The following is a 26,048-nucleotide window of genomic DNA, read 5'->3' as shown; positions in this document are numbered from 1 at the left end:
TTCCATGCTGTGTCTAAAGACTTTGTGTGTGAGTCCTTCACACTGTGTTTTTTTATTTTCTCCAATAAATGTAATTGCTTAGTTCACACTTTGAGAGTCGCTGGATCTTTCTTGTCTATATTTAGATGTAGTTTGTTACAAAATAATAATTTGATGTTAGTGGATGAAACAATGATTCTAGACTGTACCCACCTCTCGAGTATCTGGTTAGCTCTAAAAATATGAACAAAGAACACAACCCCTTCCCAGCCCTGTACATGAGGGGATATTTTCTTAACAGCAAAATTAACATACATTCCTTCTAATAAGTAAAATGTAGACCCTACTATTTATCCATACTCATTCGGGTTGAAATTACACCTATATATCCCTAAATAAAACCCAGCTCTGCACCGTTGTAAAAGGAAGACCGTTACATTTAGGTAACATGCAAGACACTAATCGGATAAAGTCCAAGTTATTTATAAGATAATAAAGGTATAATTATGGCTTGTATAGAGAGCTAGAAAAAAATACATAATTTATGTAAGAACTTACCTGATAAATTCATTTCTTTCATATTAGCAAGAGTCCATGAGCTAGTGACGTATGGGATATACATTCCTACCAGGAGGGGCAAAGTTTCCCAAACCTCAAAATGCCTACAAATACACCCCTCACCACACCCACAAATCAGTTTAACGAATAGCCAAGAAGTGGGGTGATAAGAAAAAAGTGCGAAAGCATAAAAAATAAGGAATTGGAATAATTGTGCTTTATACAAAAAAATCATAACCACCACAAAAAAGGGTGGGCCTCATGGACTCTTGCTAATATGAAAGAAATGAATTTATCAGGTAAGTTCTTACATAAATTATGTTTTCTTTCATGTAATTAGCAAGAGTCCATGAGCTAGTGACGTATGGGATAATGACTACCCAAGATGTGGATCTTCCACGCAAGAGTCACTAGAGAGGGAGGGATAAAATAAAGACAGCCAATTCCGCTGAAAAATAATCCACACCCAAAATAAAGTTTAAATTATAAGCAGAAGATTCAAACTGAAACAGCTGCCTGAAGTACTTTTCTACCAAAAACAGCTTCAGAAGAAGAAAACACATCAAAATGGTAGAATTTAGTAAAAGTATGCAAAGAAGACCAAGTTGCTGCTTTGCAAATCTGATCAACCAAAGCTTCATTCCTAAACGCCCAGGAAGTAGAAACTGACCTAGTAGAATGAGCTGTAATCCTTTGAGGCGGAGTTTTACCCGACTCGACATAAGCATGATGAATTAAAGATTTCAACCAAGATGCCAAAGAAATGGCAGAGGCCTTCTGACCTTTCCTAGAACCGGAAAAGATAACAAATAGACTAGAAGTCTTTCGGAAATTCTTAGTAGCTTCAACATAATATTTCAAAGCTCTAACAACATCCAAAGAATGCAATGATCTCTCCTTAGAATTCTTAGGATTAGGACACAATGAAGGAACCACAATTTCTCTACTAATGTTGTTAGAATTCACAACCTTAGGTAAAAATTTAAAAGAAGTTCGCAACACCGCCTTATCCTGATGAAAAATCAGAAAAGGAGACTCACAAGAAAGAGCAGATAATTCAGAAACTCGTCTGGCAGAAGAGATAGCCAAAAGGAACAAAACTTTCCAAGAAAGTAATTTGATGTCCAACGAATGCATAGGTTCAAATGGAGGAGCTTGAAGAGCCCCCAGAACCAAATTCAAACTCCAAGGAGGAGAAATTGACTTAATGACAGGTTTTATACGAACCAAAGCTTGTACAAAACAATGAATATCAGGAAGATTAGCAATCTTTCTGTGAAAAAGAACAGAAAGAGCAGAGATTTGTCCTTTCAAGGAACTTGCAGACAAACCTTTATCCAAACCATCCTGAAGAAATTGTAAAATTCTCGGAATTCTAAAAGAATGCCAGGAAAAATGATGAGAAAGACACCAAGAAATATAAGTCTTCCAGACTCTATAATATATCTCCCTAGATACAGATTTACGAGCCTGTAACATAGTATTAATCACAGAGTCAGAGAAACCTCTTTGACTAAGAATCAAGCGTTCAATCTCCATACCTTTAAATTTAAGGATTTGAGATCCTGATGGAAAAAAGGACCTTGCGACAAAAGGTCTGGTCTTAACGGAAGAGTCCACGGTTGGCAAGAGGCCATCCGGACAAGATCCGCATACCAAAACCTGTGAGGCCATGCTGGAGCTACCAGCAGAACAAACGAGCATTCCTTCAGAATCTTGGAGATTACTCTTGGAAGAAGAACTAGAGGCGGAAAGATATAGGCAGGATGATACTTCCAAGGAAGTGACAATGCATCCACTGCTTCCGCTTGAGGATCCCTGGATCTGGACAGATACCTGGGAAGTTTCTTGTTTAGATGAGAGGCCATCAGATCTATTTCTGGAAGTCCCCACATTTGAACAATCTGAAGAAAAACCTCTGGGTGAAGAGACCATTCGCCCGGATGTAACGTTTGGCGGCTGAGATAATCCGCTTCCCAATTGTCGATACCTGGGATATGAACCGCAGAAACTAGACAGGAGCTGGATTCCGCCCATACCAGAATTCGAGATACTTCCTTCATAGCCAGAGGACTGTGAGTCCCTCCTTGATGATTGATGTATGCCACAGTTGTGACATTGTCTGTCTGAAAACAAATGAACGATTCTCTCTTTAGAAGAGGCCATGACTGAAGAGCTCTGCAAATTGCACGGAGTTCCAAAATATTGATTGGTAATCTCACCTCCTGAGATTCCCAAACCCCTTGTGCTGTCAGAGACCCCCAAACAGCTCCCCAACCTGTCAGACTTGCATCTGTTGAAATTACAGTCCAGGTCGGAAGAACAAAAGAAGCCCCCTGAACTAAACGATGGTGATCTGTCCACCACATCAGAGAGTGTCGTACAATCGGAGTTAAAGATATTAATTGAGATATCTTTGTGTAATCCCTGCACCACTGGTTCAGCATACAGAGCTGAAGAGGTCGCATGTGAAAACGAGCAAAGGGGATCGCGTCCGATGCTGCAGTCATAAGACCTAGAATTTCCATGCATAAAGCTACCGAAGGGAATGATTGTGACTGAAGGTTTCGACAAGCTGATATCAACTTTAGACTTGTCTGTCAAAGACAGAGTCATGGACACTGAATCTATCTGAAAACCTAAAAAGGTTACCCTTGTCTGAGGAATCAATGAACTTTTTGGTAAATTGATCCTCCAACCATGATCTTGAAGAAACAACACAAGTCGATTCATATGAGATTCTGCTAAATGTGAAGACTGAGCAAGTACCAAGATATCATCCAAATAAGGAAATACCACAATACCCTGTTCTCTGATTACAGACAGAAGGGCACCGAGAACCTTTGTAAAAATTCTTGGGGCTGTAGCTAGGCCAAACGGTAGAGCCACAAACTGGTAATGCTTGTCTAGGAAAGAGAATCTCAGAAACTGATAGTGATCTGGATGAATCGGAATATGCAGATATGCATCCTGTAAATCTATTGTGGACATATAATGCTCTTGCTGAACAAAAGGCAGGATAGTCCTTACAGTTACCATTTTGAATGTTGGTATCCTTACATAACGATTCAATATTTTTAGATCCAGAACTGGTCTGAAGGAATTCTCCTTCTTTGGTACAATGAAGAGATTTTAATAAAACCCCAGCCCCTGTTCCAGAACTGGAACTGGTATAATTACTCCAGCCAACTCTAGATCTGAAACACATTTCAGAAATGCTTGAGCCTTATCTTGAAGCCAATTGCAGGAGGCCTTATCTTGAAGCCAATTCTGTACCCTTTTGAAACAATGTTCTGAATCCAGAGATTGTGAACGGAATTGAACCAAATTTCTTTGAAAAAACGTAATCTGCCCTCTACCAGCTGAGCTGGAATGAGGGCCGCACCTTCATGTGGACTTGGGAGCTGGCTTTGGTTTTCTGAAAGGCTTGGATTTATTCCAGACTGGAGATGGTTTCCAAACTGATACCGCTCCTGAGGATGAAGGATCAAGCTTTTGTTCCTTGTTGTGACGAAAGGAACGAAAACGATTATTAGACCTAAATTTACCTTTAGATTTTTTATCCTGTGGTAAAAAAGTTTCTTTCCCTCCAGTAACAGTTGAGATAATAGAATCCAACTGAGAACCAAATAATTTATTACCCTGGAAAGAAAGGGAAAGCAGAGTAGACTTAGAAGACATATCAGCATTCCAAGTTTTAAGCCATAAAGCTCTTCTAGCTAAAATAGCTAGAGACATATACCTGACATCAACTCTAATGATATCAAAGATGGCATCACAAATAAAATTATTAGCATGTTGTAGAAGAATAATAATGCTATGAGAATTATGATCTGTTACTTGTTGCGCTAAAGCTTCTAACCAAAAGGTTGAAGCTGCAGCAACATCCGCTAAAGATATAGCAGGTCTAAGAAGATTACCTGAACACAAGTAAGCTTTTCTTAGAAAGGATTCAATTTTCCTATCTAAAGGATCCTTAAAGGAAGTACCATCTGCCGTAGGAATAGTAGTACGCTTAGCAAGAGTAGAGACAGCCCCATCAACCTTAGGGATTTTGTCCCAAAATTCTAATCTGTCAGATGGCACAGGATATAATTGCTTAAAACGTTTAGAAGGAGTAAAAGAATTACCCAAATTATTCCATTCCCTGGAAATTACTTCAGAAATAGCACCAGGGACAGGAAAAACTTCTGGAATAACTACAGGAGATTTAAAAACCTTATCTAAACGTTTAGATTTAGTATCAAGAGGACTAGAATCCTCAATTTCTAATGCAATTAGGACTTCTTTAAGTAAAGAATGAATAAATTCCATTTTAAATAAATATGAAGATTTATCAGCATCAACCTCTGAGACAGAATCCTCTGAATCAGAAGAACCAATAACAGTATCAGAATGATGATGTTCATTTAAAAATTCATCTGAAAAATTAGAAGTTTTAAAAGACTTTCTACGTTTACTAGAAGGAGGAATAACAGACATAGCCTTCTTAATGGATTTAGAAACAAAATCTCTTATGTTATCAGGAACACTCTGAGTATTAGATGTTGACGGAACAGCAACAGGTAATGTAACAGTACTAAAGGAAATATTATCTGCATTAGCAAGTTTGTCATGACAAACAGTACAAACAACAGCTGGAGGAACAGATACCAAAAGTTTACAGCAGATACACTTAGCTTTGGTAGCTCCAGCACCAGGCAGGGATTTTCCAGAAGTATCTTCTGACTCAGCTTCAACGTGGGACATCTTGCAATATGTAATAGAAAAAACAACATATAAAGCAAAATTGATCAAATTCCTTAAATGACAGTTTCAGGAATGGGAAAAAAATGCCATAGAACAAGCTTCTAGCAACCAGAAGCACAAAATAATGAGACTTAAATAATGTGGAGACAATAGTGACGCCCATATTTTTTTAGCGCCAAAAAAGACGCCCACATTATTTGGCGCCTAAATGCTTTTGGCGCCAAAATGACGCCACATCCGGAACGCCGACACCTTTGGCACAAAAAACGTCAAAAATGACGCAACTTCCAGGGACACGTATGACGCCGGAAACAGAAAAAAAAATTTGCGCCAAAAGTCAGCGCCAAGAATGACGCAATAAAATGAAGCATTTTCAGCCCCCGCGAGCCTAACAGCCCACAGGGAAAAGTCAAATTTTTAAGGTAAGAAAAAATGATTTATTCATATGCATTATCCCAAATATGAAACTGACTGTCTGAAATAAGGAACGTTGAACATCCTGAGTCAAGGCAAATAAATGTTTGAATACATATATTTAGAACTTTATATAAAAGTGCCCAACCATAGCTTAGAGTGTCACAGAAAATAAGACTTACTTACCCCAGGACACTAATCTACATGTAGTAGAAAGCCAAACCAGTACTGAAACGAGAATCAGTAGAGGAAATGGTATACATAAGAGTATATCGTTGATCTGAAAAGGGAGGTAAGAGATGAATCTCTACGACCGATAACAGAGAACCTATGAAATAGACCCCGTAGAAGGAGATCACTGCATTCAAATAGGCAATACTCTCCTCACATCCCTCTGACATTCACTGCACGCTGAGAGGAAAACCGGGCTCCAACCTGCTGCAGAGCGCATATCAACGTAGAATCTAGCACTAACTTACTTCACCACTTCCATAGGAGGCAAAGTTTGTAAAACTGATTTGTGGGTGTGGTGAGGGGTGTATTTATAGGCATTTTGAGGTTTGGGAAACTTTGCCCCTCCTGGTAGGAATGTATATCCCATACGTCACTAGCTCATGGACTCTTGCTAATTACATGAAAGAAATAAGCATTCATGTGCCATTAAAGCCAGGTATCATTAACTGTGATGGTAAATAATAAATATTGTCTTAGTATAAGTATTTGTTAATAGTCTATGTAACTGTGTATTGTATTTGTAACATTGATTTTTATGAAAATCAGTATGTTAATATTCAGATTTACATTCAATATTTAAATCTTACATTCATTAAAGAGAAAAGTGACATCCTTCTGCTAAAAATGATTAATGAATGCTATCCAAATCAAGAAGTAATTTACCTATACTTACTAAAACACATTTTAAACACTTTTTTAAATGGAATATTTCGAATAAAAATTACCATCGTCAAATTAAATCATTTTAAAAACGACGACTCCATAGTTGTGATAAACGAGGGGAATAAGAAAACAAAAGAAAAAACACTGACAATTTTTTTTGAATGTTTTAAATATTACCAGGAATAGCAGATGTTAGTACAACTAACCAAAATTTAATTTAATTCATTTTATTGTTTGTTAAATTTGTGGTAATTGCCTTATTGTACATTTTGCTACATTGTTAAAAAAATGTGTGCATAACATAAGATAAAAACTAATTTTTATGGTATAGTATTGCTTGTACATTATTCAATTTTAAAATCCACATTCTTATTATATGTCATCAATTAACTATCAAAAAAAGCCCATTTTGGCATCTTATTGAATATATTTATTTAAATAAATATTCAAACTTCTTTTTTTTTTTACAGGAAACCACTTTATATATAGCTGCATTCCATTATCATAAATAATAAGATTATAACCACAATGTTTCTAAAAAAATCATTATTAAATTCCAGTTGTATATTAAAAAAGACATATTAATAAATTATACTGTGGTTCAGGTGTCTTGATCTTTTGATTCCTTATTCCCCATTATATTATTTTAATTGAAACTGAGAAAAAAAATGCATAAAATACAGAATTAATTACTTCTGTTTAAAGCTTTTTATTTATTGCCTTTGCGTGTGACAATGCAATATTTCTATCTTTCTTTTTATTTTAATCCATGTTAAGTGTATCCTCTGAATTAATCAATCCAATTTAGAATGCAAAATGGTAGCTAACTGATAATCACTACCTAAAATATTTAAATGCAGGGTTTTCACTTAAAGGGACATTCCGGTCAAAACATAAATGCACATAGATTAATTACATCTTAGAATAGAAACATGTTTACAGTATAAATGTATTGGCAAAACTGCTTCTAATAAAAGTTATCACTGTTTTAGTGTTAACATTTTTATCTGCATGTGCAACATTGCTAGATATGGTCAGTTCACCAGCATTTTAAATTATGCAGCTGCTCTGAATGCCAGTGGGGCTTGTATTATATCAGCAATTAAGAAATTCAGTCATTACCAGATGATACAATCACCTTAGGCTCTCTGAGCAAGTGCTGCGTTTAGAATGCTGGTGCACGGTGCATACTTAAATACACTTTTGAAACAGCTATAGCTTTTAATAGAAGCATTTTTGCTAGGTCATGTATATTACAAAAATCCTTCTACTCAAAACTGAAATGCATCTTAGTGGATTCCAATTTTGGCTGGAATGTCCCTTTAAATAATAACATCAAAACATACGCAATAAACAATTCTATATACTTTTGAACAATTTTACCTTTAACATTTTTTTAAATGACCAAATACTTAATAGCACTCATAAATAAACAACTTGACAATATTATTTTAGTTGTGCACGCAAGTTTCATAGTTCAAAGTGTGATTTTTAACTGGTAAACAAGTGTTATTTATTTATTTATATTTTTACAAATGTCAACTGAACATCTGCAAATATGTACTATTAAATAAAAAAGCCATGGAAAAGCCAATATCTACTGGCCTAAATGGGCCTTCAAGCAGTGAACATTTATGAACACTGATACAAAGGGATTTATGAAAGATTGGAAAATCGCTGGTCATAGCATTGTGGAGGAAAAAAAAGAAATGGTCTATTGACTATTGAAATACTAATGACAGACCTTACCTAGAAGTGCTGTTCAACCAAATATATATATATCACAATATTTTTTTTATATATAGTATGAATGGTATTAGATTTAAATGGACAGAGCTTATCTGTGGAACTAAAGATTGTGCTGAAAAGGGTCACATTGTGCATTAAAAGGCAGAACTTGTGCGAGCTTAAAGGGCAGGACACTAATTAACTACGCCATATACAAAAGGTCAGGCTTGTGCAGTACAGTATACATTTGCAGAATAGCCGAGATAGGCTGCAATAGTGATCACTACAGCAATCTGTACATTTGAAAAGTGGACATGAAGAAAGGAGGCAGCAATTGCAGGATATAGGTTCCACTAAGGAACCCTCCCACAATATTCATGACAGCTGCGACACATGTAGATGGGTGCTGAAATGGTTGGTTACTTTTCTTAACATTATACAAAAAGCAGTAGGTGAGACATTGCAGTTTACTATAGGATATGAACAACCTGAGACTTGAATAAAAGGGATAGTAAATTCAATTTTTTTCATTCATGATTCAGAGAGAGCATGACATTTTAAGCAACTTTCTAATTGACTCCTAATATCATTTTTTCTTCGTTCTTTTGGTATCTTTATTTGAAAAAGCAGGAATGTAAGCTTAAGAGCCGGCCCCTTTTTGGTTCAGAAGCCTGGGTAGCACTTGCTGATTAGTGGCTACATTTACCCACCAATCAGCAAGAGCTACTCAGGTGCTGAACCAAAAATTGGCCGGCTCCAAAGCTTAATATTCCTGCTTTTCAAATAAAGATACCAAGAGTATGAAAATTGATAATATGAGTCAATTAGAAAGTTGCTTAAAATTGCATGCTCTATCTGAATCATGAAAAAAAAAATGGGTTTACTATTCCTTTAAATATAATGTTGTCTCTAACGTAATGTGCTTGCAAAACCTTCCAAAGTCATCTGTGTATCTACAACAAATTAAAATCTATATATTATGTTTATTATCTGTAATGATGTAAAATCATAAAACCATGGATACAGATGAAACTCTATTTCACATATATTCTAGGTGTATACCATGTAATACTCAACAACACTCCCGTACTCTACAAGGCTTATCAATCTCCATCGATAAATATTTGTCTTGTGATGTAATGATACCATCAGATACATATAACAATTCAGCAAACTGTTTTCAGTTACAAAACAGATGTTAAAACAGTATTATGGAAAAACAATACCAAAATGGATTTTCTTTGATATATATAAGGAAACACATCTTTTAGAAAATATATTAAATGTAATTTTCATCAGCCATAACAAGAAATTATTACAAAATAGCTTTTAGTTTGCTCAGAATTTATGTCTTTAAACCAGCTGAAATGTTGGCTTACATGTTTTATTATTTTACAATGTGCAGATGGGTATTCGAAAACTGAATTCAAAACAAGAAAATTTGTAATTTAGGGAAATCAAATTAATATATGTCAATATAGTTAATGCAAATAAATAAAATAGTCAAATATGGCCCTTTGGACAGGTCAGTATAGAAGTAGTCACTAGAACTAAAATGAAATAAAATTAAGAACAAATTATTTGCACTATAATTGTTATATGTAGTGTTATGAAGAAATCTGTAATCAAGGACTTTATTTGAACAAAAGAGGAAGCTGAAGAAATGTTAAATATATCTGTTCCATTGCACTAATGATTTTTTTGTATCCAATTACCAAATTGCTGTGAAGAATCTAAAAAAATATTAAAAATTTATAAATTGTTCTAAAGAATTTTAAAAATTGTTATTGTATCTAAACCAAAGGCAGTGAAGGCAGTTAGTAATATTCTGCTGGAGTTTTCTTTTTATTGCGGAATAAATACTTAAGTACTATTTTACTTGTAGTATTTTTTTATAGATTGATCCTCAATACTTTAACAACCATGATACCCTTCAAATTTAGGGATAACCAAGATCAGTAAAATGTTTTTATGACATCTATATATTCACATTACATTTAAATAGTCAAATATTAAAATTTGTTCTATAAAAAATGATGACAAATATTTCAAGGGTATAATTTGTTTTGCCATTTAAATGCTAAAAAAACCCAGACATTATAAAATATATATATGGGAAATATTAATAAGTGAGTAGCAGAAATTAAGTATACTTAAAAATAAGTATAAATTTTGAGTATTGAAAAATTGTATTAGCTTATTTTTAGGTCGTTGTCTTTGTGAAAATTTTAATTAATGCCAGCATAGAGACTCAGAAAACATGACCACAGGGTCAAAATACAGATGATAAAAAAATAAGTTATTAAAAGAAAGGCATTAAATTAACATCCACATTATATTACTCCAATACAAACTCAGGAAGGATGACAAAATCATCAAAATATAGATGTAAAATAAATTGCATAATTATTTCATAACTTTTAATCTAAATGTCACAATTTATATATTTATAGTACAAGTGAATTTCCTAAGGTAAAAGATAAAAATGCTGATTTTACAATTACCTTATTTCTTAAAAGATATGGCACTGTGCTCAGTAATTATTGTGTAAAAATACTGTATCATGAAATGGTTAAAGTATACCTTTCAAACTTAGTTATTTTTCCTTAATAGAACATATATTCTAAAAATATAGTGAATATTCTCAAAAATTTGTAGTACATGTAGAATCATGAAAATGACATTTTCTCAAAAATCATACATAAGGCAAAAAAGGAATTGACTGTGTACCTTTGATTCATCTGTGTACAATATGTGCAAAATTATATCATACACTTCTTTAGACACAAATACATGACCCATTATATACACATTATGTTATGTACAAAACTTTAAAAAAAATTTTTTTACAGAAGGTTAAAGTGCCACCAATGTGCTCATCTTTCATGGACTTCAAATATTTTACTGCTCTTTGTGGAACCCCATTCAGGATCAAGAAATAAATGGCATTAACTATAATGCAGTGGTCGAACTAAGCCGTCCTTATGAACACGAAGAATAGCTTCACATACAAACTTGTACTGACTCTGAAAAACAAGAAAACACAAATAAGTCAATTGGATCATGCAGTTTTATTTTAGACAGATTTAAGGTTAAACAAAAATAAAAAACAATAGTGTTTAGTCATTTTACCAGAAATGGAAAGGGACAGTGTACTGTAAAATTGCATGCCACAAATTTGTTTTCATTTACTTATTATACCAGCTACAGAGTTTTAAATGAATGGGAAATTACTGCTTAATGTTTATTAATCTTTTAAGAAATAGCTGGTTTTGTCAATTGAAACCAAAGCCCAATCAAATGGGCAGACCTCATTATTCTCTCATTCTCTCTCTCTCTCTCTCTCTCTCTCTCTCTCTCTCATTGTCTCTCTTTCTCTTTCTCTCTCTCTCTCTATATATATATATATATATATATAAATATATATATATATATATATATATATATATATATGTAGAGTTACAGGTAAAGTAAGATATCCGGGTAATCCTAGAATTACCCTGGTAAAAGAACATTTGAACCCGCCCAGTCGGAGGCAAAAAAAAGATAGTGAAGATGGGGGAATTACAGTGCATCGTATATATATATATATATATATATATATATATATATATATATATATATATATATATATATATACAGGGAGTGCAGAATTATTAGGCAAATGAGTATTTTGACCACATCATCCTCTTTATGCATGTTGTCTTACTCCAAGCTGTATAGGCTCGAAAGCCTACTACCAATTAAGCATATTAGGTGATGTGCATCTCTGTAATGAGAAGGGGTGTGGTCTAATGACATCAACACCCTATATCAGGTGTGCATAATTATTAGGCAACTTCCTTTCCTTTGGCAAAATGGGTCAAAAGAAGGACTTGACAGGCTCAGAAAAGTCAAAAATAGTGAGATATCTTGCAGAGGGATGCAGCAATCTTAAAATTGCAAAGCTTCTGAAGCGTGATCATCGAAAAATCAAGCGTTTCATTCAAAATAGTCAACAGGGTCGCAAGAAGCGTGTGGAAAAACCAAGGCGCAAAATAACTGCCCATGAACTGAGAAAAGTCAAGCGTGCAGCTGCCAAGATGCCACTTGCCACCAGTTTGGCCATATTTCAAAGCTGCAACATCACTGGAGTGCCCAAAAGCACAAGGTGTGCAATACTCAGAGACATGGCCAAGGTAAGAAAGGCTGAAAGACGACCACCACTGAACAAGACACACAAGCTGAAACGTCAAGACTGGGCCAAGAAATATCTCAAGACTGATTTGTCTAAGGTTTTATGGACTGATGAAATGAGAGTGAGTCTTGATGGGCCAGATGGATGGGCCCGTGGCTGGATTGGCAAAGGGCAGAGAGCTCCAGTCCGACTCAGACGCTAGCAAGGTGGAGGTGGGGCCTTTTCGGGTTGAGGATGGAGTCAAGCTCAACTCCCAGTCCTACTGCCAGTTTCTGGAAGACACCTTCTTCAAGCAGTGGTACAGGAAGAAGTCTGCATCCTTCAAGAAAAACATGATTTTCATGCAGGACAATGCTCCATCACACGCGTCCAAGTACTCCACAGCGTGGCTGGCAAGAAAGGGTATAAAAGAAGAAAATCTAATGACATGGCCTCCTTGTTCACCTGATCTGAACCCCATTGAGAACCTGTGGTCCATCATCAAATGTGAGATTTACAAGGAGGGAAAACAGTACACCTCTCTGAACAGTGTCTGGGAGGCTGTGGTTGCTGCTGCACGCAATGTTGATGGTGAACAGATCAAAACACTGACAGAATCCATGGACAGCAGGCTTTTGAGTGTCCTTGCAAAGAAAGGTGGCTATATTGGTCACTGATTTGTTTTTGTTTTGTTTTTGAATGTCAGAAATTTATATTTGTGAATGTTGAGATGTTATATTGGTTTCACTAGTAAAAATAAATAATTGAAATGGGTATATATTTGTTTTTTGTTAAGTTGCCTAATAATTATGCACAGTAATAGTCACCTGCACACACACATATCCCCCTAAAATAGCTATAACTAAAAACAAACTAAAAACTACTTCCAAAACTATTCAGCTTTGATATTAATGAGTTTTTTTGGGTTCATTGAGAACATGGTTGTTGTTCAATGATAAAATTAATCCTCAAAAATACAACTTGCCTAATAATTCTGCACTCCCTGTATATATATATATATATATACAGGGAGTGCAGAATTATTAGGCAAATGAGTATTTTGACCACATCATCCTCTTTATGCATGTTGTCTTACTCCAAGCTGTATAGGCTCGAAAGCCTACTACCAATTAAGCATATTAGGTGATGTGCATCTCTGTAATGAGAAGGGGTGTGGTCTAATGACATCAACACCCTATATCAGGTGTGCATAATTATTAGGCAACTTCCTTTCCTTTGGCAAAATGGGTCAAAAGAAGGACTTGACAGGCTCAGAAAAGTCAAAAATAGTGAGATATCTTGCAGAGGGATGCAGCAATCTTAAAATTGCAAAGCTTCTGAAGCGTGATCATCGAAAAATCAAGCGTTTCATTCAAAATAGTCAACAGGGTCGCAAGAAGCGTGTGGAAAAACCAAGGCGCAAAATAACTGCCCATGAACTGAGAAAAGTCAAGCGTGCAGCTGCCAAGATGCCACTTGCCACCAGTTTGGCCATATTTCAAAGCTGCAACATCACTGGAGTGCCCAAAAGCACAAGGTGTGCAATACTCAGAGACATGGCCAAGGTAAGAAAGGCTGAAAGACGACCACCACTGAACAAGACACACAAGCTGAAACGTCAAGACTGGGCCAAGAAATATCTCAAGACTGATTTGTCTAAGGTTTTATGGACTGATGAAATGAGAGTGAGTCTTGATGGGCCAGATGGATGGGCCCGTGGCTGGATTGGCAAAGGGCAGAGAGCTCCAGTCCGACTCAGACGCTAGCAAGGTGGAGGTGGGGCCTTTTCGGGTTGAGGATGGAGTCAAGCTCAACTCCCAGTCCTACTGCCAGTTTCTGGAAGACACCTTCTTCAAGCAGTGGTACAGGAAGAAGTCTGCATCCTTCAAGAAAAACATGATTTTCATGCAGGACAATGCTCCATCACACGCGTCCAAGTACTCCACAGCGTGGCTGGCAAGAAAGGGTATAAAAGAAGAAAATCTAATGACATGGCCTCCTTGTTCACCTGATCTGAACCCCATTGAGAACCTGTGGTCCATCATCAAATGTGAGATTTACAAGGAGGGAAAACAGTACACCTCTCTGAACAGTGTCTGGGAGGCTGTGGTTGCTGCTGCACGCAATGTTGATGGTGAACAGATCAAAACACTGACAGAATCCATGGACAGCAGGCTTTTGAGTGTCCTTGCAAAGAAAGGTGGCTATATTGGTCACTGATTTGTTTTTGTTTTGTTTTTGAATGTCAGAAATTTATATTTGTGAATGTTGAGATGTTATATTGGTTTCACTAGTAAAAATAAATAATTGAAATGGGTATATATTTGTTTTTTGTTAAGTTGCCTAATAATTATGCACAGTAATAGTCACCTGCACACACACATATCCCCCTAAAATAGCTATAACTAAAAACAAACTAAAAACTACTTCCAAAACTATTCAGCTTTGATATTAATGAGTTTTTTTGGGTTCATTGAGAACATGGTTGTTGTTCAATGATAAAATTAATCCTCAAAAATACAACTTGCCTAATAATTCTGCACTCCCTGTATATATATATATATATATATATATATATATATATATATATATATATATATATATATATATATATATATATATATGTGTTTGATGCAGTGACTCGATGAAGCGCATGCACTATGAGGGGATTATGATCTCACATCAGGCTTTACTCACAGCCACTTGGGTAATTTCCATTTTTCCCAGGTAAGCCTAGGATTACCCAATATCTGACTTTACCCATAACATATACATATACATATATATACATATATATATATATATATATATATATATATATATATATATATATATATATATATATATATATATATATATATATATATAGTGAAGATTGGAGTAGCCGTGTTAGTCCAGTAGATAAGATGCTCAAAAAACAAAGTATGCAGTGATACCTTTTTTATTGGACTAACATCATATTTCAAAGACAAGCTTTCAAGAGTTTTCCTCTCTTCCTCAGGTCTGAAGCAATACTGATCAATCTGATATAGATACACATCACATACAACAAATGGAAGGGAGGGAGGGGGGTGAGAGGGGTGTCATAAAAAGCAGAGAATGTGTCTGAAGGAGAAAATAGCTGAGAATAGCCAGAAAGAATAAATAAACAGAGGAGAGTAAATAGGCAAGATGAGAGGAAAAACAAAAGGAAAAATAAACCAATATATGACAATAAGATGAGAGATTATAGAAAGTTATGGTAGTGTGTGAGAAAGCCAGAGTCTACATTAAGTCCTTCATTTCTGGTATTGAAATGTGTGATCATTTTCATCTCAAACGTCTTTCGTTCATGAGAGTCTTTGAAATTCCCTTTAAGAATTTTAATCCTGAGGTTAAGGATGGAGTGACCAGTCTGGGTGAAGTGATGATCAACATGGGTACAATATTCATTTTCCTTGTGGTTTTTGATCGAGTGTCTGTGTAGATTCATTCTGAGATGCAGCTTTAGGCCAGTTTCTCCAATGTAGCAACCTCTGTCACACGCTGTACACTGTATCATGTACACCACATTAGCAGATGAGCACGAATAGGATCCTTTTATTATAGGACGCGTTGTGTCTGGCTGTGTTGCTGTCACATATATGTTGACACAGTTTACAGAGTGATTTGTTGCATCGTGCAGTGCCATTCTGTGTAAGCTTCTGTTCTGTGGTTAATTTGCTGCGGACCAATCTCTGTCTCAGGTTAGGCGGTTGTTTGAATGCTAGTATGGGGGGTTCAGGAAATATTTTTTTTGAGTGTGGGGTCCTCTGAAATTAGTGGTTGCAGCTCTTTAATAATTTTGCGTACTCCTTCCAGAGTAGGGTTGTAAGTGACTACTAGATGGGTTCTTGTTTTGTTTTCCTTTTATTTGTATTGTAGGAGCCTTTCCCGTGGTGTTTTTAGGGCAGATTTGATTTTTTTTTAGATATTGTCCTTTCCTAGTAGCCCTTTTGCCTAAATAACTGACAGTGTACTCAGGTGCTGATCTCTGTCTTTTGTGTCAGAGCAAATGCGGTTATATCGGATAGCTTGGCTGTAGATGATACCTTGTTTGGTGCGATTGGGATGGAAGCTGGAATTGTGGAGGTAGCTGTACCTGTCTGTGGGTTTTCTGTATATAGATGAATGAAGGATGTTATTGGTGACGGTTATTGTGCAGTGGGTGCAAGAACCATGGGGATTAGAAAACAAATACAGATGCAGTGACTAACCTTTCCATTTTAAATCTTAGCTGTGAGCAAGCTGGTGAGTGCTGGGTTGCCTTTATGTGTTGTATTTGTTTTGTAATCCTCCATGGTTCTTGTACCCACTCCTGTCTGGGGTTAACTGCCTATGACTCTGGTGACGGCACAGCTTTTTGTGAGTGCTATTTAGCACCCAGGGCTGGCATGTTGCTGGGTCATGGGATGTGTACCTGGTCCAGTTTTGGAGTGCAGTCCCCTTTCCGTGTTTTGTATGTTGCTGGGTGATTACATATACCTGTGCACCCCTCCCTTGTTCCCAGTTTGTCTGGCTTTGAGAGCCTGCATTGTGTGGCTGTGTTAGGGACTCAGGTGTTGGAAAGGACAGTGAGGTGGTGCCTGAGCTTGTCCCATTTGGCCAGATGTGGTGACTAACCTTTCCATTTTAAATCTTAGCTTGAGCTAGCTGGTGAGTGCTGGGATTCCTTTATGTGTTGTATTTGTTTTGTAATCCCCCATGGTTCTTGCACCCACTCCTGTCTGGGGTTAACTGCCTATGGCTCTGGTGATGGCACAGCTTTTTGTGAGTGCTATTTAGCACCCAGGGATGGCATGTTGCTGGGTCATGGGGTGTGTACCTGGTCCGGTTTTGGAGTACAGTCCCCTTTTCGTGTTTATATATATATATATATATATATATATATATATACACACACATACACATTTATATATACAATATATACCTACACACACATACACATCTTATCTCTTACTGTATACTCAAACACGAATACTTAAAGGGACATTAGATTTTTCTTTCATGATCCAGAGTATAAAATGTCATAAAATGTTCCAATTTATTTTTGTTATCTACTTTATTTACTTTGTTCTCTTGGTATTGTTTGTTAAAATGCAGGTAGGTATGTTCAGGAGCAATGTATGGCAGCAGTTTTATAACAATGTTATGTTATGGTGGATAGGACATAGTAGCATTAGTTACAGACGACTACGCAATCAAGCGACACTCCCCCTATAATGACGCCAATGGGCGGAGATATCATACACCCAGATTACTGAGAACAATGACTCTTACATCAAAATATGGAGGAAGAGTACTGCAGCTAATGCTGCAATAGGTTGACAGGAGCAATGATGCTCCAAAGTAGGTGCAGGGCTTAAGAGTTTAAATAGCGAAGGCAAGGATTTTGCATTCAGGTATCGCAAACTCAACACCACATTGAAAAAGGTCAGTTTACGGACCGAAAAGCATCTGTATGTGTGTTAATTAGTGCCAGGAAGCCGCATTTACGTTTCCAGCCAGATGCCGAGGTATCCTGATTATCGGCCGAGTATACTTGGAAGACGTATCTCTGATTTAAGTAGTGGGAATGTTTGTAGTGTATTCTCGTCTGCAGTGGAGTGTTCAAATTGGGGATGAGTTAATCCTTAACACTCATAACTGCAGTATTATTATTCATTTTATTTAAATGTTTCTCTATATCCCTTATTGGCCTAAGGATCTAATTATTCTATATGCCTGGAATTTTTAATGATTATTAAATAAAGGTATATATTTTATAGTGAGAATAGTGCCTTAAACCTCCATTCCTACTTCTCTTCCCTTATCTCTTTCATTTTGTTTAAGTATAAATGTTATATGTTTGCAAGAGCGTTAGATTACAGCAGTGTTTCCTGCCATAAAGTGTTCTCATATGTGCATGCTACCTTCCTATGTATCCTTTTCAACAAATAAATAATAATATCTTTCTTAAAGGGACAGTCAACACCATAATTTTTGTTGTTTAAAAAGAAAGATAATCCCTTTATTAACCATTCCCTAGTTTTGCATAACCAACACTTTTATAGAAATAAACTTTTTACCTCTGTGATTACCTTGTATCTAAGCTTCTGCAAACTGCCCCCTTATTTCAGTTCTTTTGACAGACTTGCATTTTAGCCAATCAGTGCTCACTCTAGGGTAACATCACGTGCATGAGCTCAATGTTATCTATATGAAACACATGAACTAATGCCCTCTAGTGGTCAAAATGCATTCAGATTAGAGGAAGTCTTCAAGGTCTAAGAAATTAGCATATGAACTTCCTAGGTTTAGCTTTCAACTAAGAATACCAAGAAAACAAAGCAAAATTGGTCATAAAAGTAAATTGGAAAGTTGTTTAAAATTACATTCCCTATTTAAATCATGAAAGTTTTTTTTGGACTTGACTGTCCCTTTAAAACACGGTGAGTCCACGGAATCATCAATTACTGTTAGGAATATCACTCCTGGCTAGCAGGAGGCAGCAAAGAGCACCACAGCAAAGCTGTTTAAGTATCACTTCCCTTCCCACAATCTCCAGTCATTCTCTTTGCCTTTGGTGCAAGGAGGGGGTGACATTTTGTTGTCTGAATAGATTTCTTCTATCAAGAGTTTGTTATTTTGAAAGAAAGGGCAGGTTTGCTCTGATCTTTCCTTCTTTAACTGGGTCTAGCTGTACTCCACGTCAGTCTCTTCAGTAGGGCAGTGGTGGCTTTAAAGCAGTTAGGAACTTGTAAGGTGTGCCTTGCTGCGTTTTCCTAACATTTAGCTGCCCTGGCATAGAAAGCAAGGGTAGGTTTACTCTGGCCTTTCTTTTCTACACAGGTCTCTGTGAGGAGTGGCATCCTCTCATGCTGGGTATGCTGTCCTCCTGCCGGACAGCTGGATGTGCAGTTAAGTGCTTTTTTGTCTTCTAGGGCTAGGAGGCTGGCACTGAAGGGGTTAATAGCTCTTTGCACTTTATTGGGACACAAATCCTTTACAAAGGATGTTTTATGGCAGGGAGCAGGCACTGATCTTGTGACTTCTGAGACGGGGATTATTACTTTTTAATGGAACCTTAAAAGTATTTACCTATTTTATCTGTTATCGGCTGTAGCTTAGCATAAGCGTGTTAGAAGTTCATATTTGTGTTTGACGCTATGCTCATTTGGGTCAGTGCCCAAGTGTTTTAAAGCAGAAAAACTTTAGATCATAGTGCTGCTAGGGCTATGCGATCTACTGACTTTTTGTGAATTTAAGTTACAGGAATGGGATAGATCCTAAGCGCTTTGTATTTGTGCTTTACCCTATCCTCTGGTAACTTTAGTGGATTACGCCATTTCATTTTCATGGTGGGGCAGAGAGAAGCGCGCGCTTTCTCTCTGGGCTTGGTTTGCCTTAGCAGGACACGTGACCTCTCCTCTGGTTTCATTGCCTAGCGGAGAGGGTATCTTTTGCATATTGAGATGGCGGTATTATTACTGTTGCCTGCCTTACTCTAATTGCTCAGATGTTAATTGTTAGGATGGGAGTAGAAGCATGCACTAGAATATGCGGCACATTCCTTGTTGACGGGTCACGTGACCCGACTCTCCACCTTCGCTTTGTTTGCACAGGAGAGTGTAGTGGTCGGGTAGCAGAGTGGCGTCTTTTTTATAATATTTATCTGCTCAGGAGACCTGCCTTGGCAACATATAATAAAAGATATAATGTCACTTCTTCAGTTTAGACTGGTGTTTGTATATTTTCGCTCTTTCCAGCTTAGTGTTAGGAAAGCCCTATCAGAGATTCAGTTTTAATAATGAAATAAAGTTCTCATTCCATTCTGAATAAAGCCCTTTTAGAGATCCAAAATGTTTTCATATGTTTTAATAATGAAAAGTAAATTTATGCTTACCTGATAAATTAATTTCTTTTACGATATGACGAGTCCACGGATTTCATCCTTACTTGTGGGATACCAATACCAAAGCAAAAGGACACGGATGAAAGCTAGGGACAAGACAGGAACCTAAACAGAAGGCACCACTGCTTGAAGAACCTTTCTCCCAAAAAAAAACCTCAGAAGAAGCAAAAGTATCAAATTTGTAAAATTTGGAAAAAGTGTGAAGGGATGACCAAGTCGCAGCCTTACAAATCTGTTCAACAGATGCATCGTTTTTAAAGGCCCATATGGAAGCCACAGCCCTAGTAGAATGAGCCGTAATTCTTTCAGGAGGCTGCTATCCAGCAGTCTCATATGCCAGGCGGATGATACTTCTCAGCCAAAAAGAAAGAGAGGTAGCCGTAGCTTTCTCACCCCTACGCTTTCCAGAATAAACAATGAATAATGAAGATGATTGACGTAAATCCTTAGTCCCCTGTAAGTAAAACTTTAAGGCACGAACCACATCCAAATTATGCAACATACGCTCCTTCTTAGAAGAAGGGTTAGGACATAAGGAAGGAACAACAATTTCCTGACTAATATTCTTATTTAAAACAACCTTAGGAAGGAATCTAGATTTGGTACGTAACACCACCTTATCAGAATGAAAAATGAGATAAGGAGAATCACACTGTAGCGCTTAAAGCTCAGAAACTCTTTGATCAGAAGAAATAGCAACTAAAAACAGAACTTTCCAAGATAACAATTTGATATCTATGGAATGTATGGGTTCAAACGGAACCCCTTGAAGAACTCTAAGAACTAAAATCAAACTCCAGGGAGGAGTAATGGGTCTACATACAGGCTTAATTCTAGATAGAGCCTGACAAAAAGATTGCACATCTGGCAAATCTGCCAAACGTTTGTGAAACAGAATTGACAAAGCAGAAATTTGTCCCTTTAAGGAACTTGCTGATAACCCTTTCTCCAATCCTTCTTGAAGAAAAGACAGAATCCTAGGAATCCTAACTTTTACTCCATGAGTAACCCTTGGATTCACACCAATAAAGATATTTACGCCATATCTTACGATAGATTTTTCAAGTGACATGCTTTCTAGCCTGTATCAAAGTATTGATGACCGAATCAGAGAATCCTCGCTTTGATAAAATCAAGCGTTCAGTCTCCACGCAGTCAGCTGCAGAGAAATTAGATTTGGATGTTGGAAAGGACCTTGAATGAGAAGGTCCTGTCTCAAAGGAAGTTTCCACGGTGGCAGAGAAGACATGTCCGCTAGATCCGCATACCAAGTCCTGCGTGGCCACGCAGGCGCTATCAGGATCACTGAAGCTCTCTCCTGTTTGATTCGAGAAATCACGCGTGGAAGGAGAGGAAACAGTGGAAACACATAAGCTAGGCTGAACGACCAAGGCACAGCCAAGGCATCTATCAGTTCGGCCTGAGGATTCCTCAACCTGGATCCGTATCTTGGAAGCTTGGCATTCTGTCGAGATGCCATCAGATCTGCCCCATCGGAAAATCAGTTTGGCAAACACCTCCGGGTGGAGTTCCCACTCCCCCGGATGAAAAGTCTGTCGACTTCCCAGTTCTCAACTCCTGGGATGTAGATTGCTGACAGATAACAAGAGTGGGCCTCCACCCATCGGATTATCTTGGATACTTCTATCATCGCTAAGGAACTCCTTGTACCCCCACTGATGATTGATATATGCCACAGTCGTGATGTTGTCCGACTGGAATCTGATGAATTTGGCCGAAGCCAACTGAGGCCACGCCTGAAGCACATTGAAAATTGCTCTCAGTTCCAGAATATTGATCGGAAGTAGAGACTCCACCTGAGTCCAAACACCCTGAGCCTTCAGGGAATTCCAGACTGCCCCCCAGCCCAGTAGGCTGGCATCCGTTGTCACTATCACCCACGAGGGTCTGCGGAAACAAGTCTCCTGGGACAGATGATCCAGCGACAACCACCAAAGAAGAGAGTCTCTGGTTTCTTGATCTAGATTTATCAGAAGAGATAAATCTGCATAATCCCCATTCCACTGTCCAAGCATGCACAACTGCAGCGGTCTGAGATTAAAGCGAGCAAACGGAATGATGTCCATTGCCGCTACCATTACCAGATAAGGCGCCACTGCTATGCCTCGCAGTCATTGAACCGCCAAAAGAGACCCTAGAACCTTTGTGAAGATTCTGGGTGCTGTGGCCAACCCAAAAGGAAGAGCCACAAACTGATAATGTTTGTCCAGGAAGGCAAACCTTATAAACTGATGATGATCCTTGTGGATAGGGATATGAAGGTAAGCATCCTTCAAGTCCAGGGTAGTCATATATTGACCCTCCTGGATCATAGGAAAGATTGATCATATAGTCTCCATCTTGAACGATGGGACTCTGAGAAACTTGTTTAGACACTTGAGGTCTAAGATGGGTCTGAAAGTTCCCTCTTTTTTGGGAAACACAAATAGATTTGAGTAAAACCCCTGTCCCTGTTCCAATTTTGGAATGGGACAAATTACTTCCATGGTAAAAAAGGTCTTTTACACAGCGTAAGAACGCCTCTCTTTTTATCTGGTCTGCAGATAATCTTGAAAGATGAAATCTCCCTCTTGGGAGAAAGTCCTTGAATTCCAATTGATAACCGTGGGTCACTATTTCTAGTGCCCAGGAGTCCTGAACATCTCTTGCCCAAGCCTGGGCAAAGAAAAAGAGTCTGCCCCCTATTAGATCCGGTCCCGGATCGGGGGCCGCCCCTTCATGCTGTCTTAGTAGCAGCAGTGGGCTTCTTGGATTGTTTTCCTTTATTCCAGTTCTGGTTGGGTCTCCAGACTGACTTAGATTAGGTCAAGTTCCCTTCCTGCTTAGTGGAAGTAGAGGAAGTGGAGGATCCCATTTAAAGTTCCGAAAGGAACAAAAATTATTTTGTTTACCCCTCATCTTAACAGACTTATCCTGAGGTAGGGCATGGCCTTTACCTCCTATAATGTCAAAAATGATTTCCTTCAATTCCGGCCCAAAAAAGGGTCTTTCCTTTAAATGGGATAGCTAAAAGCTTAGTTTTTGATGACACATCAGCAGACCAAGATTTAAGCCACAACGCTCTATGCGCTAGAATAGCAAAACCTGCATTTTTCGCCGCTAATTTAGCAATTTGAAAAGCGGCATCAGTAATAAAAGAATTGGCTAGCTTGACAGCCTTAATTCTATCCAAAATATCATCTAACGGGGGTCTCAACCTTAAGAGACTCTTCCAGAGCCTCAAACCAAAAAGCTGCTGCAGTGGTTACTGGAACAATGCAAGCCGTAGTTTGTAAAAGAAAACCCTGATTAATAAATAATTTCTTTAGAAGACCCTCTAATTTTCCAAAACTGCCTAAATAACGTTAAATTGTTTCAAAATTTAACTTAAACTCGTTGGTTTATCCAAAAATTACTGCACCCCAGTAATAAAGGGAGAAATAAGGCTCTAAAGTAACTTAGATAATCAAAATGTCAGTTTACACCAAAAATACCCCCTGCCCCCAGGGTACGTCAAAACGACTTGCCAACCCTCCGGACCAGAGATACACTGTCCAGGAGCAACCAGAGTTACTGCTTGCTGCAGCCTAGAGAGAAGGAAGTGCGCATCTGAGCGTGCGAAAACAAGCCCGCCCCTTAAGGCCGATGCCGGAGTAGGCCCAAACACAAGCTAAGGTAAAACAATATACACCCCAAAATACATCCCAGTAAGCACTGGTTACATGCAAAAATAAAAACTCTATAAACCGTTTTTCTTTGTGCCTCTCCCATAGTGTCTGCCCTTATAATGTCAACTTGCAACAAAATAAAAATCAAGGGACTCCAGTAGCACCCCTCTGTATAACAGGTCTACTGTTTACCCCATTCCGCATACAGGGAAATAAATGCCAGCCATTCTGATATATCAAGTCTCCTCAGAAATAAAAGGCTGCACATACCTTAATGCTGCTTGTAGCATGAAACCGATCTCCACACTGAAGATGTCTCATGTGTTACCTTCAGAAGTCTTGTGGAAACCAGCGTGGACCTTAGTTACAGCTGCTAAGATCATCAACCTCAGGGCAGAAATCTTCTTCCATAACCCCCTGAGGAAAATAGTACATACCGGTACCATTTAAAATAAAAAACTTCTTGATTGAAGAAACTAAAACTAAAACCTCACTTCCTAGTATAACACAGGCAAAGAGAATGACTGAGGGTGGAGGGGAAGGGAGGGGCTATATATACAGCTCTGCTGTGGTGCTCTTTGCCACTTCCTGTTAGCAGGAGGTTAATATCCCACAGGTAAGGATGAAATCCGTGGACTCGTCATATCTTTGTAAAAGAAATAAAGTTATTACATTCTGCGTTAAGAACTTATTTTCATTGAGAAGCACAAGTTGTTGGCTATATGCTATTTTGTGCTGATTAACTAGCTAACGTTCTCAGGTAGAGATAAGTTTTTGCCCGCTGTACCCTATGTCTCTTAGGTTGATGCTGTTTAGGCAATGCCACAGCTTTCTCCTTTAACGTCCCAAGTCTTTATTGGCATCACATGCCGTGCCCTGCGGTTCCTCTCAAACTCTTGGAAGAGTGTATTTGCTGGCAGATTTTACAACTCTGGTATCCTCTGCGGTATCTGCGGTTTTATCTGTTTTTCCTATCCTACAGGGAAAACGCAAGAGGACATTTGAAGATTCAGATAGTAAGTTTTTGGCTCCTCATTCTGCTACACAGGTTACTCTCTCTCCTAAGTCTGGTGAGGAGAATTCGTCGGTAGCATCTGTGGGTAAAATCTCATATTCGGACAGTATAATTCCTTCATCTGATGCTGAAGTGGTCTCTTTCAGATGTATGCTTGCACACCTTGTGTACTGTTAAAGGAGGTTTTGGCTACTTGGACGACATGAATAACTCTGTCGTTGTCAACCTTTGAAAGTTTTGTGAACATTTTTAATTCTAGGTTGTTCCTTTCTAGGAAGTTTCTCTAGACCTGCCTTGGATATTTTCACAGGAATAGGAGACTCTAGGAATACCTTTCTCCCCGTCTCCTGTCCTTTACAGGATCTTCCTGTCACCGACTCCATTTTACTGCACGTTACCCTAGTAGACGAGAGCTTTTCTACTATGGTTCAGAAAATTTAGATCCCTATGGAGGATAGTTGTTCCTTTACGGACCCATAGATAAGAAGTGGGATGCAAGCTAATGTAGCCTGGTGGTTATCTCTGTGGCTTTGCAACTCAGAGGTTGATGGTTTGAATCCAGCTGCTAGCGCTGGATGCCCATTTAAAAAGGTAAATTGTTCATTTTGAGCAATGCCCTGTCTTATAAGACTTGCTGGGCTAGCCCGCCGGGCATTGTGGCTGGAATAATGGGCAGCTGAGAAGCCTACCTGGGGCTTAGTAGTACAGCCTAGGCTTTATAGTTCTGCAGTTGCAGATTCAATATTTTATGTTGCCTCCAAATCCACACTTCTGGGGTTCCTTTCAAGGATGAGACCTTGTGTGAACTTGGTCTAGCAGAATTATCCTCTGACTTTACGGGTGAAATAAGTTTTTTCTTCCACTCGTCAAGAGAGTAAGACTAAAGAAATGTTCTCCTTTTCCTCTTTCTGCTGGGTCAGTCTTGTTTGTTGGAATCCAACCAAACTTAGATGAATCTAAGATTTCCTCCCA

At 37.9% G+C, this 26,048-nt stretch overlaps 1 protein-coding gene across 1 annotated transcript in view; it reads right to left on the bottom strand.

Annotated features, from left to right (window-relative positions):
• Positions 1–9,288: 9,288 nt before the first annotated feature.
• Positions 9,289–26,048, bottom strand: part of PTPN3 (protein tyrosine phosphatase non-receptor type 3) — a 651,525-nt gene continuing 634,765 nt past the window's right edge. The window contains exon 28 of the mRNA XM_053714599.1: positions 9,289–11,351. Coding sequence (XP_053570574.1) covers positions 11,274–11,351 — 78 coding nt within the window. The 3' untranslated portion in view covers positions 9,289–11,273. The remainder of the gene's footprint in view (positions 11,352–26,048) is intronic.

The sequence above is a fragment of the Bombina bombina genome, chromosome 5 (assembly GCF_027579735.1).
Source record: "Bombina bombina isolate aBomBom1 chromosome 5, aBomBom1.pri, whole genome shotgun sequence".
In the NCBI taxonomy this organism is placed as follows: Eukaryota; Metazoa; Chordata; class Amphibia; order Anura; family Bombinatoridae; genus Bombina; species Bombina bombina.
The sequence above is the reverse complement of the archived record's forward strand: the minus strand, read 5'-3'. Positions and strand labels throughout refer to the sequence as shown.